Source organism: Strix uralensis, chromosome 1, assembly GCF_047716275.1.
Source record: "Strix uralensis isolate ZFMK-TIS-50842 chromosome 1, bStrUra1, whole genome shotgun sequence".
NCBI classification, from domain to species: Eukaryota; Metazoa; Chordata; class Aves; order Strigiformes; family Strigidae; genus Strix; species Strix uralensis.
The window spans coordinates 47,683,143-47,700,290 of NC_133972.1; the positions used below are offsets into that span (position 1 = coordinate 47,683,143).

General features: G+C 43.8%; 1 protein-coding gene across 1 annotated transcript in view; it reads right to left on the minus strand.

Moving 5' to 3' along the window:
• ADAM22 (ADAM metallopeptidase domain 22) overlaps positions 1 to 11,204 on the minus strand; it is a 145,902-nt gene extending 134,698 nt beyond the window's left edge. The window contains exons 1-2 of the mRNA XM_074864897.1: positions 11,088 to 11,204; positions 10,789 to 10,946 (exon numbers count right to left, since the gene is read on the minus strand). Of these exons, the coding sequence (XP_074720998.1) occupies positions 10,789 to 10,946; positions 11,088 to 11,145 (216 nt within the window). The 5' untranslated portion in view covers positions 11,146 to 11,204. The remainder of the gene's footprint in view (positions 1 to 10,788; positions 10,947 to 11,087) is intronic.
• Positions 11,205 to 17,148: the final 5,944 nt, after the last annotated feature.

Sequence of the window (17,148 nt, forward strand, 5' to 3'; positions counted from 1 at the left end):
CACCAGGAAAAAGCAGTCCTGAGCACAAACAGAGCAACGTATTACGCAGGTGTCACTACTGCAGATCCAATGCCTGGTTAGCAGCAGGGATCCTTCTGAGGTCCTGCAGAGGTGGGATGCTGCTCACACATCTTGCCCTAGACCTCCACCTGGCACTCCAAAACCATGAGCATCTTTGAACAGCTACAACAGACTAAGAAAAAATAAATCTTATTTTTCCCTGAAAACTTCTCTTCTTGCTCTCCTTCCTCGCCTCCACTTCATCTTTCTCAAAAATTCACCCAAGGTTAAATGATGGAGCAATGAAGACACGAAAACTATCAGGCTGTCACTGCTAGCAAATTTAGTATGAACTACCTACCATTTGATCTCACAGATCTAAAAGGACAAATTTAAGTAACTGAATGGGCAAGATGCTGCTTCCCAAGAGGCAATCTAACGCATTTCCAGCACCAGAAAAACCCCATGACACCAGATCTTGTACTCACTGTGCTTTTATGTATAGAGGATGACGTTAATTTGACTTTAAGAAAATTTTAGTTATAACTTTTGATATCCTCTGAGACTTAATTACTGTAACTTCTGTTGTTGTAGAAGTCTTCATATCCCAGTGAAAGGAAGAACTGCAAGAATTTTTAGGAAGCCATACTCCTTTTTTTTCCCCCCCTTTTTTCTGTAAGGGAAGCTGCAAAGACTCATGTGTAAAAGGTCACATTTAATTAATGTGCAAGAGGTCTTAAATACATCGCCGTTGGGGCAAAACCAGAAAAATCAGTGACTGCTCAACCTGATGTTTTTAAAATGCATTTGACAAGGTTCTTCAGCAAAGACTAATGGCTAGGAAAAGTATGATAAAATACATTGTTATAAGAGTGATTAATAAAGTACTGGGTTACAAATAGGAAACAAAGGAAAGTCATGAATGAAAACTTGTGAAGTTCAGAATGTTTTTTCCTGCCATAATTCATACAAAGACTTTGACAACTGTTGAAGATCCCACTTCCAAAACCAAGACAGGGAGCAGAGCAAACAGAGACTCACCCTGTGACACAGGGACACTGCAGTCTCCATTGCCCCCCACTGCAGCTGTGGGTTTCAGAGGGTCAGACATAACACCAAGAGCAGCGCTAGAAAAAAACAGCAGTAGAGCAATGTGTTCCATCTATCTCAGTAGATACTACAGGACTTCACTGTGCAACCAGACGGTAAACCTGCTTCCCTGTGAAGCAGCATGAGGTCAGAGGGAAAGGACTGTGAAATACCCCCTCTCCCAAGAACGCCTGGCAATTTTGAGTGGACAGAACCCAAATGAGCCACTACTCGTGCACAGCTGCAGCGTGAGAGGCAAACAACCGATGCACTACGCATCTGCAGGGGGAAAGAACACAAAACAGGGGCAGCAAGGCAGTCGGCGTAAGCAGCACTTGAGGATGAACTCATCTGGATTACTGTGTCATTCAGCGGGAGAAAGGGCTATTGTCTCAAGGACACCATTTAGGCAAGAAGGAGAGCTCAACGGATCTAACAGTCAAGTGGAGTGAAAGCATTTCCCTCACTGAAGCAGATGGTGCCTTGAGGTCATTTTTAGCTGCATGTTTTCCAAGCTCTGAAAGGAATCAATAATGTTTAGAGCAATGCCCCCTTTTCAGCATGTAGGCTTCAGAAATGAAGTAACAGAGTTCCACTACCAGAGGAATCTGCAAAAACCCGCCATTAACACCGCCTTTACGTTACAAATAAAGCATTCAAACATAATAAAAAGAGTGCACACTAACTTTGCTCCTTCATATAAAAAGTATCAGTGACCAAAACATTCTTCAGCAACAGGATGACATATTACAAACATTTTCCACTGGTCTTACATTTTGTTTGTATACAGAAGAAAGCTTACCAAAAGATGAGCTCTTCCCACTGGAAGTAAGTAACAAGCCCTCTTTGACACCTAGAGGCTACCAACATGGCTAACTTTTCCCATAAACGGTTCTTGGGCAACAGCAGAAAGTTTGCTAACATTTTGTCAGCACCACAGGCTAAAAAGAGCTTGATGAAACTTGTAGACTCTTAGGCATGCCAATACATTGCTCAATCTACTCCACAGATAACACTTTTTAAATATGACTCATCCTCTACATTCAAGTATCAAAGTCCTGTTTAAAGTTGAAAAGTGCAAGAAAAGCACAGTTCAAAACCCCTTTTCCTCTTGATACAGCCTAGGTGGTCAAAATGAATGAACATTTTCACTGTAAATATTTTCTGAAACAGCTGACGGATTTTTTTTCACTCCCACAGAATTACAGGGGCTGAAATACTCTAGGAGACATTTCTGGAACAGACCATGTTCCTACATACTGCTATCCTTCTGGGCAATTTTTGAGCTGTAAGTCAGGGCTGTAGCCTCCATGCTCACATACATCACACTTTCAGAATCAAGGCACCATTAAAAAGCATTTACCCACACAAACTTTTTCTAAACCGTGTATTCATATTACATTCTGGAATATGCTTTTTCTAAAGCATGGTCATTTGCTACAGTTTTCTGGTCTGGTAACATTCATTTCATTTAATAAAAAAGAGAGATTGTAGAGTGAATTTGGTGTAAGTAGACAAATCAGAGATGGTCAAATTACCAGAGTAATCACCAGATTTCACTGTCTGATGGCAAATGCCCAACAGCAATGCTGTGCTTCTTAACTTTCTTTAACTGAACCCAACTTTCAAGTTGGACTCCTACTGACTCAAGAGTTAAACATCTGCCACTTTCTTTGATTTCTACATAATCATGTCTTTAATTTCACATGACATTGGCTTTCCACTTGAACTTACCCAACCAGCCAACCCCCACACCACAGCCTGTGCACACCACAGCCTGGCAGAACTCATCCTGTACACGTGCTCAGCACTCCCATGCAGCTCTTCAGGCAGCTTTGCTGCTCAACGCTCACACAATAAAGTTTCTGGGAAAAAACATGAGCCTTCCCTCACAGAGTCATCCCACTAAAGTATTAAAAAGCCTATACAGATGTAATCTTCTGTGGGCAAAGCTGTCCTCTGCACTGAACATGCCTCCATCTGAGGAGAGATACATGGTTCCATGCTTGGCTGTGGCTCAGCACAGCTGCCGCTGCACAGTTCATCCCTGCAGCAATGATTTCTCCTCCCCAGATTAATGCAAAATATGCAATGGCTTCAGGAATACTATCAGGGAGCATCTGTGGCTATGAAGAGCAAAACTTCATCTGACAGGCCTCTGTGATCCTTTACTCACTTCAAAAGACATCTCAGAACAGCATATCCATACACTGCTCAGGAGGCCACTGGCAAGCCAAAGGGAACAAGTTGACTAGAAGATCTCAAAAGGCTTTCTTGTCTGAAAGTGTTCCACAGAAAACCACAGCAAATTTGACATAGTTTAAAATAAATTAAAGGAGTCAAAACTAGAGAGAAGAGAGACAAGATGGGAGTCGCAGTGATTTTTCGAGATGTTAAATATAGCAGTTTTGGTTAATATGCAAGAAGCCAACAATTATACTGTTTCTAGAAAATACAATATTGAGAAAAGATTGTTTAGGGACCAAAAAACTGAACCACATCAGCAGATGAATGAGAAAGAGATATTGCATAGGAAGACACCACAATCCTGTGTCCAAGAGCAGTGGGCTTGATCCTCTGATGGTACTGGACTTCACCCTCCACATCCATAGTTATCCAGACTCAGAGAACAGACATGGGCCTGTCCGTTCATCTGGCAACAGCCCAGTGAGCTACCTCCTGTGAAGCACAAAGTCAGTCTACCAGGAAGGAGAAGGGGCTTTGGCTCAAACTCATGGGAGTTAAAGACAAGGATGCCCATCCTCTCAAGGTGGGAGGTGGCCACAGCAAGTGAAAGGACCACAAACCTCAGCAGAGCTGATTTGAGAGGGAAAAGCACTGTGCCAGCGCTAGCCAGAAGGACCCAAAATTTAGAGAGCAGAACCTTATCAGGCTTTTGAAGGTTTTACACAGTTCAATTGACCTTTAAGCAGTGTTTGACGGGATAACTGCAATAATGTTTCAACAAGCAGAGCCTTAAGAAAAGGTGTTAGTCTTGAGTAAAAGACTGGTATGATTATTGAGAAGACTACAAAAGGCACCCAGAGTACCAGAAGAATAACAGAATACCAGATTTACCGTGACAGTGTAACACATACAACATATTCCATATTCTATATTTCAGAGTGAATGTTAACTTCATATGTAGTTCCTCCATAATTTGGGTAAATCTCAGCAAAATTTATCATGACACTACTTGGAATGCAACACACTTTTGCATCATGAATGCATTATAGCAGATTATTAGCCACAACAGGGGTCCCAAAACAGGTATCCTCAGTGAAACAGTGGCAGAAAGAATATTCAGTTTGATCCTGCACTAAGGGGCACCAACACAGATCAGGAGTGAATATAGATACATTGATTACCAGAGCTGGAAAGGACTTCTCTATCAGACTTTGCAGTTAATACACTGATCATGGCAACAAGCAAATGTTGGGAAAAATACTTTCTGTAAGGATCGTTACATCTGAGCCCTTAAGATCCTTCATGACTGTATATAAGCCTGTCTTATGAGCTTTTGGAGTATCTCTCTTTTTAGCTCTGCTATGGCACAAGCAACAGAAGATATCGCAAAACAAAGATTTCCCATGCATCCCTTTTACCCAAACTAGGATTTTCAAAGATATCTATGTCTTTTAATCACCCCTCAAATTTGAGTCCTGATATTTCTGCAACATGAACTCTGAAACAACAGCTACCAGAGGTTTTTTGCTGGATTTTTTGGACATACGCATTTACTGTCTTAACAAATCTCATCATCAAGTAGGGAAAGACTTTCTCTGAAATGAGCTTGCAAAGAAGAATAAATTAGCAATTTGAAATATTCCTTGCCTATAAAATACAAAAACACACTACGAATATATATATTTTATAAAAAGGTGTATTTGAAAGTCCCTACTACATCAAAAATCAAAGGGCACTCTCAACGTCCTTGCATCATGCGGCAATCTGTAGCAAAGTTTAGCTTGCAGCACTTTTTTTTCCTCTTCAGGAAGGCAGGACCTGCATCATGATTATTGATATTTTATCTGTCATTCACATGTTCATAAAATACTGCTAGGTTGGTGAAGTATCTTATCCTTACATGAATACTGCAGAACTGCATACATTGAACATACAGTAAACTATCACACACATTTTACTAATGCCTCATAAACCTTAAGGAAAGAGGGAGAAGAGGCCACAAGGCAGGAAGAAAACCAAATACACGTTATCACTCACTACAGCCTCAGTCCCAGATTAGCCTCCTCTCTCTTTGATTTTGTGATAGGTGGATTGAAAATTGTACCTAAGTTTCTCCAAGAGACAGCAGTCATCTGATCAAGTAGGCAGAAAAGAATTTTTTTAACTGGGCAATTTCTCATGACACTTCTCTTTCCCACAGTCATCATCCATCAGTCCCAAACTCTAGAGCTGTTTTATAAGCCCCTCAACAGTCAGAACTCATCTTTTAACCAAAAAAATTACTAATTGTTTGAGCCACCCAACACAGGAACTTATAATACCAACAGAAGCTGACAGCATCAGAACAGAAACCGAGAATGTTTTAGACAAAGTCAGCAGTTTCAGAAGCATCTGCAAAGAACAGGGATATCCTCTTCGAGGACTAAAGGCAAAAGGCCAAGAAGTCAGAGAATCCAATAGCAAAGACTAGGCAACACCTGAATAACTAATGGAGATTTCAACTCGAAGTGCAGGCAGAGCTATGTGAGCTCAGCATGACAGAGCAGAGCTTCTCTGCAACTGATTGTTAGCAGTAAGAAGTTATTTAAGAAATCTGTGAGCCATGCTTCCAAATCAATGTATGGAATTGTATCATTTGGTCACAAACAATTCAGAAATGCAGACTGTGGAAGACAAATAAATATTATGCTGAAAACTACTGAGTCACTCTGGACTACAAGCAACACGTACTTCTATCTCCGGACACAGTTCAGTCCTGGAGCCCCTTCACGTCAGGCTCCCTACAACCAGGTCAGCCCTTTTGCTCACTCGGAAGGAATCCAGCGTACCTCCATGACAACTGGCAACAAGCAAGCGAAAAGCAGGTTGAGAGACAGAAGTTGCTATATTACGAATGTTTTGCAAAGCCACCAGAGATGAGTGAATCTATGTGCACAGCAGGTCATTGAGTCAGGACCTCGATCCCACTGAAAATCACAGCAAATTTCCCAAATTTCTGTATCAACACTTAGATATATCAAAAACACATAATGCAATGAAAGCCACAAGAAGAACAACGTTGTCCCTCAGACTGTGTGTGCGGACCTACCAGCATGCCCACAAAGTGCTGGCCTCAAGGAGAACTGGGATCCTTCTCTGCTGGCATTGAGCAGCAGTCTCCAGCTGAGAGCAAGATCACTACTGAGTTATACTTAGGGTTGAGGGAAGGCATCTGTGGGGTGAGGGTATGTAGAGGTCTGGTACTCTAACTTCCAGCTGGAAAATGAATCTCAATCTTCACAACCAGAACATTTGAACCACTGAAAATTATTAAGAAAAAGGTCCCCCAAATCAGGTGCTGACGTAGAGTACAAACCCAAGTTTGTAAAGGCATACTTTGTGCTTTTGTTTTGCTCTCCTTCACAGGTGGAAGAACAAATACAGGCAGTGGGGAGGAATGCTTACGCATTCCCACATTTTAATGAAGAACATGCCTGCACAGTATTGACTAAAGAAAAGTGAAAGGGCTCAAACCAATGAATTTCTGATTAAGACTAAACTGTGATGCATGAAATCTTTGCTTGTGTTTGTTTCCCCAGGACTCCTCAACTGTTTTCCCTAGGCCTCTTTGTCTGTCTACACAACAGTAAACCGTTCCCTATATAACTCACTGATAGCAGACTCAAAGCCTCCAGTGAGCACTTGGGCAAACTAAGATAAGGGGAACTCGAACAAAAGGACACAGAGATACCATCTACGGAGGATGATATCACCGATTTAGGAAGAAGACACCTGGACTTTACTTCACAGCGCATGCCCTGGAAAAAGTGGACACCGTGAAGACGACCACCAAAGCCCCTCAGCCTATTTCTACTAGGCATGCTCAGACTATGTAAATTAATTCCAGGAACTCATTATCATAAGACACCCCTTTCCAGGAAATCAAATGAATATGTATGATTTGTGTGTATGTAAACTGATGTCCCTTGCTAGTTCTTGGGAGCCCTTACGGTGGAGAATCCCCAGGGTGACCCCAGCACTGCTAATAAACAATACCTACTTAACAGTTCTATTGGATTCTGTCTGTTAATTTCTTAGTTTCAAAAGCATCAAGAAACTTGTGATTTCCAATGTGCTTCTTACAACAGCAAAACAAGGCTCAAGGCATGGAGTTAAAAGGTTCCTCATAAATGCCCACAGTAGGAACTTAACTTTCTTTTAAATACAAAAATCTTAGTTTAGCCTGCACTGAATGCCCCTGCCATAGAGGCCATTCATCTTCTAATAGGCTTACTTATGCAACAGTAAATTAAGTGTCCATTACTAAAATCCTGGATTGCATTAATGATAATATTAATATTAGCATATTCTCAGATATATCTTATCTTGATTACTCTTTAGATTAAGTGCTGTGCAGCTGCTAGTAGGCCCCCTTTGGGGAACAGAGAAATTGAAATACAGGACTGTCACAGATACTGGCAGTGATTCTATTCCACAATGGAATTAAAAGCAGAAACCCAAAGTCCCGTGAATTCTCCAACGTCCACTATATACTGTACATTAAAACATTAATGACATGAACATATAATAGCCTACAACATTTGCCTTGTGCTGTGCTCTGAAGCCCAGCAATCCTGGACAACTACAACTGTGAGCACATTGATTTTGTTTCTTAAGCAATTACATTCTGGGTTTGGAGGATGACTGGATAGACTATTTCCTTTACTACTGAGGAGTAAAGCATGCACATTGCGAAGGCACTCAGTAGTTATGGCAATGGCTCAAAAAACCCAAAACAAACAAACAAAGGAGGTTGCTAGAGAAAAACCTCAACAAATGCTGAAAAAACCCATACATTTTTAGAAATCTGCCAACCATCACTTCCCAGTCACTTCTGTCTTCAATTCCCTTCTCTCAATTCCTTTTCTCGTATTACACTCCTCTGGCTCAACTCCATCATAAGCCTGTTCTGAAACTCCTGATCTGCAAAGGCCACGCTTTACTTCTGCTCTCCCCTGAACCACCATCTTCATTTTCCTTTGTGCAGTTCCAAACTCAGGCTTGCATCCCTCTTGTACAACTTCTGACCCTTTTCTGCAGCTAAAGCTTTCATCCAGGAATTAAAGGAATCTGATCCGATTTAATGCGACTTCCTTCTCTCCAGCTTATCTCTCTCTCTCCTTTTATCTCTATCCAATCCAAAACACAATTACATCGTTTTATGTTAATTCAACAGCTACAGCCTCGTTGTCTAGTCCTCTGCACCATCCCATTCAGGTATCTTTGCTTTTCTAGACATGGCTGCTTGTCCTTCAGTCATCAGAGACTCTTCTTGAATGCTTCAACCTCCTCCAAGAAGCATCCTCCCTAAACTACTCCACAAAGCCATTAGCTTTGGTTTGAAATCTATTCAAGACCAGTTTTTCTAACTCTGATACATAGCTGTCCAAGGACTACTAGCAATGGATAGAATAGGGCATGGAGACAGTCAGAGTGTATTTAATCATTAAACAAACTAAAACATATGAAAACTTTATTAACGGAGAGAGCACCTCTGTTCCCCTACCCTTTATATGCCACTGATCTCAAACTGTTAACTCTTCAGGGCAGGCATGGGTGTCTCTTCACGTGTGAGCAGCATCCAGCACTCCACATCTTTATACTTCGTGTGACTTTTACCAGACACCCAAAAGCAACCATAAAAGTTAACTCTGTTAGTCCATAACTTTGATAAGCATTCTGCAGAGATAAGGGTGTTGTTTTTTTTATGGGATGCTAGACTTTAAAATTCAGGGTATTAAATTACTCAAATGCAACAGTTAACACTATTATACAAAAACACCTTCCTCAATACAGCTTCCACAAAACTTCAAGGCAAGCAAAGGCAGCCACGCTGCTGGTCCACTACCGCCGAGCTGACTCAGATCCCGGGCGAGGGACGCAGTATCCTGGAACGAGGATGTACCCGTGCCCTGTCCAAGAAGCACAGAAAATCGGTACTGCTCCACTCAGTTTGGCCTGATTTCGCTTCGTAATTTTCTTTCTCCAATCACTGCCAGCTACTGCACCCTTCTGTGGGTAACAACCATCAGAGACCATGGGAGAAGCTGTGGATATTTTAAGCAGCAGAGGGAAACTTCTTGATCAGGAGGAAAAGTTGTTGTTGCCCGCAGAGCTTTACACACCTGAGCTCAGTTTAGCGTGGAGACTGCTGTGAGAGAAATGCATTTAACTCTTTTTAACCCACTAGCATTACTTCTTTTCTGGTTGGAGTAACATTAATACTAACAACTAAATGAGGGTGACTTGAAAATTTTTATAAGCATAAGATTTGATGAACAAAAGTCGAGACATTCAGAAGAACAAAATCCATTAACTAATAGTTTCTTCTGTAAGACCAGAGTTTGAATCCTAATAGTAGATCCAAATGCAATCATTACTACTTTTTAAACAGACGTGTCACAAAGTGTGTGAACTTGTGAGTGTTCAAGGGTCTTCAAAGAATCCTGAAATGTTGAGAGGATTTTTTTTTTCTTTTTTAAGCAAAGCACGCATTTTGGCACCTTTAGAATCCTATTTTATTGTACTATAGATCTGGCCTTCACATCTGAAAAATCTTTACGTAGAATGTTACATTTAGAGGCAAATAAATATGCTATGAAGAGACTTCATTATTTAACTACACAAAATGAATGCAAGCTGTCAGCGCTTATACTTTATGGATTATAAAAAAGAAATATGAGACCATTTTTTTCAGCTATTTTGTTTCTTAAATGGACAGCAGTCAATTGGAAAAGGAGGAAACCAAGGCCTGCAACTCATCTTGGATGTCAGCAGTTACCATAAATGCACACGTTTTTAACGTCCTTCGTCTATAACAGCATAGACTCAATGTTTTTTCCCTCTAGATGTAACGGCCAGGTACCACCTCAAATATGATGCCTAGGGATCAAGATTAAAATCACTGTATTTTATTATAAATTGGGGTAGCTATTTGTTAAAAGCTATAGGGATTGGTATACCAGAAATCTGAAAACATACCCCGGTTTGGGTAGCAATATGCAAGTCAAATTGCAGCTCACATATCACATTTCAAGCGATTCCCATCTTCTATTTTTAAAAACACATTCGAGTCCACAGAACACAAACCCACCCTGCCCACGCTCCAGCCAGAAACCGAAATGAAGCCGCAGCGCTTCCACTCCAGCTGTCGCAAAGGCACAGCAACTTTCATTTCGTGGCTCCCCCAGCCCACCGGCAGCGGCGGGCAGCGGGCTCTGCCTGCGCGGGCACTGCCCGGCCCGGGGACCATCCTCCCCCGACCCCCGGGCCCCGCTGCGGAGGGACCGGCAATCCCGGTGGTCCCGCGGGGAAACGAGCGGCGCGTCTCACCGAGCAGCGCTTCCACGCACCCGCCGTCCTTCGACAGCGAGACCGCACTTGGAGGAGGGGGACGGGGAGACACCGCCGCCGCCAAGGGGGCCCCTCGCAGCCCGCCAACCCCCCCCCCCCCGAGGCCCGCCCAGCGCCTACCTGCGTCCGCGCCGCGCCGCTCCGCACCCGCGTACTCAGCGCCGGCCGCCGCGCCCCGCCGCCGCCCGCGACCAGCCGCAGGGGCCTGATGCTCTCTCGCTCCGCGAAGCGGCTCTCGCCCCGCCGCCCCGCTGCCGCTGCCGCCCGCCCGGCGCCTCCTGGGCAGGGGAGAAGCACCCGTCAGCCGGCTGCGCCCTCGCCCCTGGCGCGCAGGCTGCAGCGGGGGCTCCGTTTCCACGGGGCTCCGCAGCGGCCCCCGGCGCAGCTCCCCCCCCTCCCGCCCCCCGGCCGCGGCTCACCTGGGGCAGCGGGCAGGACGCAGAGCGCCAGGGAGAGGAGGCAGGCGGCAGCCCGCATGGCGCTGCCCGCCGCCCCGCTCCGCTCCGCGCCGCTCCGCCGTGTGCCGCCCCGGCTTCCGCCGCCGGCTCCGCGCCTGCACGGGGCGGGCGGGGGGGGGGGGGGGGGGCTGCGGGGCCGCGGGGCCGGGGCTGCCGAGCTCCGCCCCGCCGCCGCCGCCGCTGTGCCGAGCCCCCTGCGAGGGAGGGAGATGGCGAAAGCCGGCGCGGCTCCCCGCAGAGCCCGCTTGGGAGAGGGAAGTGCTGGGAAATGTAGTCGTTTGCCGGGGCGTGAGGGACCGAGGCGAGCGCGGAGGGGAAGCCCCAGAGCCAGGGGAGCGCCGCAGAGACCCCGCGGCCGAGGGAAGCCCCGCTGCAAATCTCGCCTTCCCGGCCCGCCCGCCCCGGCGGGGGAAGGCGGGGGGCCGCCGGAGCTTTTGGCCTCCCCACCTGCCCCCCCTCTGGGGGGCTCCTGCCGCCAGCCCCGCTCTCCTCCCTTTCGCGTCCCTTTCGAGAGCAAGCCTCCATTTCCTTCCCCCCCATGACCTTTTTTCCTCCTTTCTTCGATCTCCACTCCCGCCCCGCTTTCTCCACTGGACTAACGGTTAAAGAGAGTTGAAAAGGATTACAACGCGCAACCATCCGTTTGAAGTTACAACACGCTCTCCTGGCCTCAGCCAGAGGCAAAAGCCAGGCCAAAGCAAGAGGCAGAAGTGTCAAGGGGCGCCCACGACGCCCGTTCCCCGAAACCCGAGGATCATTCCTCCCTCAGCAGAGGGATGGCTGCAACGGCAACCCAATTCCACACCCCCACCTACCGGGAAGCCGGGACTGGCAGCTCTGCCTGGCAGCACTGTGCATCTTCTCACCTTCCTTAACTACGTTTCTTTATGAAAATGGGACGAGAGCGGCAATTTTCTCAAGCACCCCCTCCCCCCATCGTTTTCCGAAGTGGCAGGGGGAAGGATTGCCATGGCACACACTTAAGGTCAGTCGAGAGAGGAGGAGGATTGTCAGAGCATCACAGCGGCAGATGCAGCTCGGTGCTGACCCATGGAAGAGGTCAGGCTACCCACGGCAAGGTTTTACCCCAGTTACAAGCACATAATAAAGGAGAAGGTGGCATCGTAGTAAATGGCCCTCAAAACTGCTGCTCCTTAGAGTCTGGAAGATTTAATGGGCAAAACAAAACAAAAAAATCTCTGTTTTCATAATCTTAAAACCATTATGCAGACCAATATTAATTGCATTGCTTGCACCAGCAACAGCCAGGACACCTGACACCTCCACTTCTGCTCTTCGGAGCGTTTCAGCCCGCTGGGCTGCCTTCCGTGGGCTCCCCCATGGAGGGAGGGACCACGCTGGGGGCACCGCAGCTCCACAGCCACTGCCTGTGCCCGCCGGGGAAGGTCACGGCTCCTGGCCTGATTTTTCTGTAGGTCTTACCTTACTTACATAAATTATCTTAGAAGGGGAAGCAATTAGAGGACAGATGAAGGAAATTCAGTTTCTCAGAGTATTTCCACAACACAAAACCAGACAAAATGACGGTTCAACAAGCTGAGGATGGGAGCAAGACAGGCACTTTAAGAGTACAATATTGCATCTGGAAATATATATCAACTTTGAGGAGAAAGTGGCTTATAAGTTTTGTGCTGTCCAGCTTACACTGCAGTCATACGCTACAGGCAAGATGGAATATTACCTCAAAGTAGCCATTAAATCCTTGAACAGTTGCTGAAACAGTCTACAACTAGCTTACAAAACTCTGCTGCAGGGTATCAAATAGACCATGAGTGGGGTGGGTAAAGAAAATGAGACAGTGCTATTTATAGAAAGAAAAATCAATACTATGGTATGATGTTTCAATCTGTTTTCAAAAGTCATGAATCCTTACATTTCAGGCTGCAGCCAACCTGTACAGTTATTTCAGTTAGCCCAAACTGTCCCCGCTGGCACGCTGTTGCACAGTTTCTTCTGTCAGTGTTTCTGTGAGAATTCACGACATTGGGTGTATCTTACACCAGTTACGCAGTACATACACAGCACAGTTATACACTCATTCCCTGGCTCAGTACATCATATATTTCTTTTTTCTCTTGCTATTACCATCATCCAGATTTGGTGTAGATATCACACCTGGAAGGTTTACCAACCCAGCACCAGCCAAGGCACAGCTGCTTTAAGCTAATGATTATGAATGCAGTTTTATCCAGTCTGTGGGCTCAGGGGATGTGGCAAGGTCTGATGAGAGCACCTTCATAAATACAGCACTTTTTTAGTATGCCAACTCTATTTTGGTCAAACCCTTCACTAAGTTTAAGAATAAATTTTTAAACTGTTTTTTAGAATTACAGCCAACTAATACAAAGATAAAAGCATTTTAAAAGTACGTGTGTTAGAAGTGATTAGCCAAAACAGAGCTGAAAAAGATTTTTATGTCCCTCTCCTTGCAAACCTCTCTTGTTTACATCCTTCTACCATTCGCCTAGAAACACACTTCTGTGATAAATACTGAAGATTAATTCAAAAGAGAAGGCTTAAATAAATTGTAGAAATTTTCTATACCACATTGAAGAATATAAATCACAAGGAAATCCTGATCTGCATCTCTGAAGTCCCCTTTTATTTATATTAGAAATTGGAGATTTGACAGACTTAATCCTTCAGGGAAATAATATTTTAATTTTAATTGATGGCTTTTCCATGTTCGCTTGGGAAATCAAGCAGAGAGTGTCAATACTCACTACCTAGTCTTACCTCACTAGAAGTTCCTTGACCTTGCTCAGGACTGTGGCAGATGGTCCACCTCTGAGCAATGAGGTCTTTCACATCAAGGGGCAGATTTTTTTCTTCTTCCAGCAAATCACAGAGTAATTGAGTAACTCACATTGGAAGGGACCCTTAAGGATCATCGAGTCCAACTCCTTGCTCCTCGCAGGACTACCTAAAACTAAACCATATGACTAAGAGCATTGTCCAGATGCTCCTTGAACTCTGACAGGCTCGGTGCCGTGACCGCTTCCCTGAGGAGCCTGTTCCAGTAACCAACCACCCTCTCAGTGAAGAACCTTTTCCTAATGTCCGATCTGAACTTCCCCTGATGCAGCTTCATTCTGTTTCCTTGTGTCCTGTCTCTGGTCACCAGAGAGAGATCAGCACTTCCCCCGCCGCTGCCCCCCTTGAGGAAGTTGTAGACTGCAGTGAGGTCACCCCTCAGCCATCTCTTCTCCAATCTGAACAAACCAAGTGACCTCAGCCACTCCTCATAAGTCCTGCGCTTGAGACCTTTCACCATCTTGGTCACCCTCCACTGGACACACTCTAATAGTTTGATGTCGTCCTTATACTGAGGCCCCCAAAGAAACTGGTGTTTGCAAACAATGCTCAACTTCCCAATGTTCATTCTCTTGCCAATTAACATTATGTGGAATTTTATTACACTGAAAATTCAGGCCAATTCTTTTTTAAATGAGGAATAACAGCTCTACCCTATGTTGCAACATGTCTTCACAACTTGCCAAACGTAACAAGCATATTCTATACGACTGTCTGAACCACAATTGTAGAAAAATGAAGCCTAAAAAACATATGCCAACATTTCAAAGAATCATGAGAAAGTGGAAAAAAAATCGCTAATATTCATCTTTTGATTTACCATATAAGTATTCCAAAGATTATTTTTGAACCATAATTAATTACAAGTCATAACTTAATACTTAAATTTAACATCTAAGTGTTACCGCTCTCCTTTCCACAGAAAATAAGATAGATACATGGACTAAACAGCCTTGTTGACATTGTACTTCTAATTTATTTGAGGTATTCTTGAAAATTACTTCCCAGTTGTACAACTTAAGCTTTGCTGTAATCACTACAGTAAGTAGTAATGACTGCAATCATGATTCACGGTTTTAAACTGTCTAAAGTTCTGAAGAAATTAGCCTGCTTTAAAATTCTGAAAGAGTAACACATTTTTAAATGCTAAAAAACCTACAGAAATTGCTTTGTATTTTCATAATTTTGATAAAATCTAAATTTTCTGCATTGAGGAATACACAATGGAGCCTTGTGTATGCATAGACATGATGGAAAAATACACTGACTTCAATTACAGAACATGACAGCAATGTAATACTGTGGAAAGTATAACTCTTCTCCCTGCACAGAGCAACTTCTGTTTTCTCAAAAATTACAGATTGTAACTGAAACCTAGGGCACTTTTTAAGAAACACATTCTCAGTGGTCGATATTCAATCTCAATTTACTAAGTTTATAAAAAACATATTAAGACTTTTTCCTGATAAAAGGTAGATCTATGAATATTTTGTAATTGTCCCTATTCATCTGGCCACCTATTACCATAAGTGTACTGCCCTAAATGTTTCCACGTGAAAAGCACATTTACATTCCAAATCCATGGTAATTAAATTTTCTTGTATCAAGTACCAGTTAAATGTCCAATTACAGTCAACAGTGCATTTTGACTGCATGATTGTACAGCAGTGACCTTTTTGACTAATGTACATAAAAACATTTGACTCTTCTGGTTATTTAGTTCAGAGCGTGAATATTACCTCGAAACAGGAAGCATGTGCAATTGTAATCTAAATATAGAGCACATCACACAGAATCTGTTTTGACGTTAAATTGGAGGTACAGCCTGACGTGGAGCACTGCACCGGCCATTCCCAGCAAGGACATTGCAAGGTTCAGAGAAAGACAGTGACAGAAAGCAGCGAGTGAGATCCCCCTCAACTCAAAAAAAAAACCTAATAAAAAAAAATGGATTAAGTCTGACAGCCACCTGAACCTACAGCTGCTTTATGCCAAATGAAATTGGACTCCACCCAAATACTTGCTTTGCATCCCAAATCTTTTTATGGTGCTATATCTGGGATGCTCAGCATTTATTTTGGACAGCTGCATTCTCTAAAGCAAATACACTGCTGAATATCAGAAGCCAAAAAGTAATATTTACAGACTGCATGGTAAAAACCAAAAATATTCATCTCATACCATCTTCAGAGATGTTAATTTGGTTAATGAACTCACAGTTCACACTTACCTTCCCTCTGCTACAGTTATCAGTGGTGACATTGTTACTGGTTGGTATTACCAGTGCTATTTACCTTTACTTATGCCTGCATTTGATAGCACAAACAATCTCCTTACATGGTCCAGAGGACTAGTTACGCTAAGAAATAAATTTTGGCATTCAATTTCTAGTCCACCTACATACATTCTGTGTAAATACCCTGTACAATTCCTCTGGATCAATTGGCTGCTAAAATTTCCCCTCATTTGTCTTCGAGAGTGTGGATTAGAGGCATATAGAGGTTACAGCTAAATTTGAGCGGCAGTAAGCACTTGAAAGAAAATAGCTTATTTTTCAGAATGATATTTTCATGAGATGAAACACAATAGAAAAAATTAGAGGGATAAAAGGGACTCCATCTCCTGCTGTGATGCAAGTAACATCCAAACTACTTAGTCACCCAAGGATATGAATGCTTGTTCACATTTGTTTGCAGTTTTATTTTACACTTCTCTATTTCAGAAATTTCCCATAATTCTTAGTATAATCTAATGGCATGTCTTAAAAATCTCAAATATGGAACAACTACAGAATGAAACTAGGGCAAGGAAGTGATTTCCACCTTTGAGTAGACTCACTGTAAGACCAAGATAGACTGTGACTTGATGCTACTGCACTATCAACTAATAACATGATCAAAAAGCCCAGCATGGGCAGCCTTTATCAGCCCTTGGTGCTTATCAGCCAAGGGCCCAGAGGTCACACGGACCACGTAGCTCACAGATTTTCCAACTGGGGAGCATAGGGGGATTCATATTTTCATCCCGTGTCCACCTGCCCCACTGTAACTACCTCAGTTAGAGCAGCTACCATTTTTTCATTCCTGCACTCTGAGACTGCCACAGAGCTTCAGAGATACGATCACCAGTTACGTTAGCCGAGTCCTTCAGAGTGCAGGGTGAAGGCACACACACCCTCCGCAGGTGC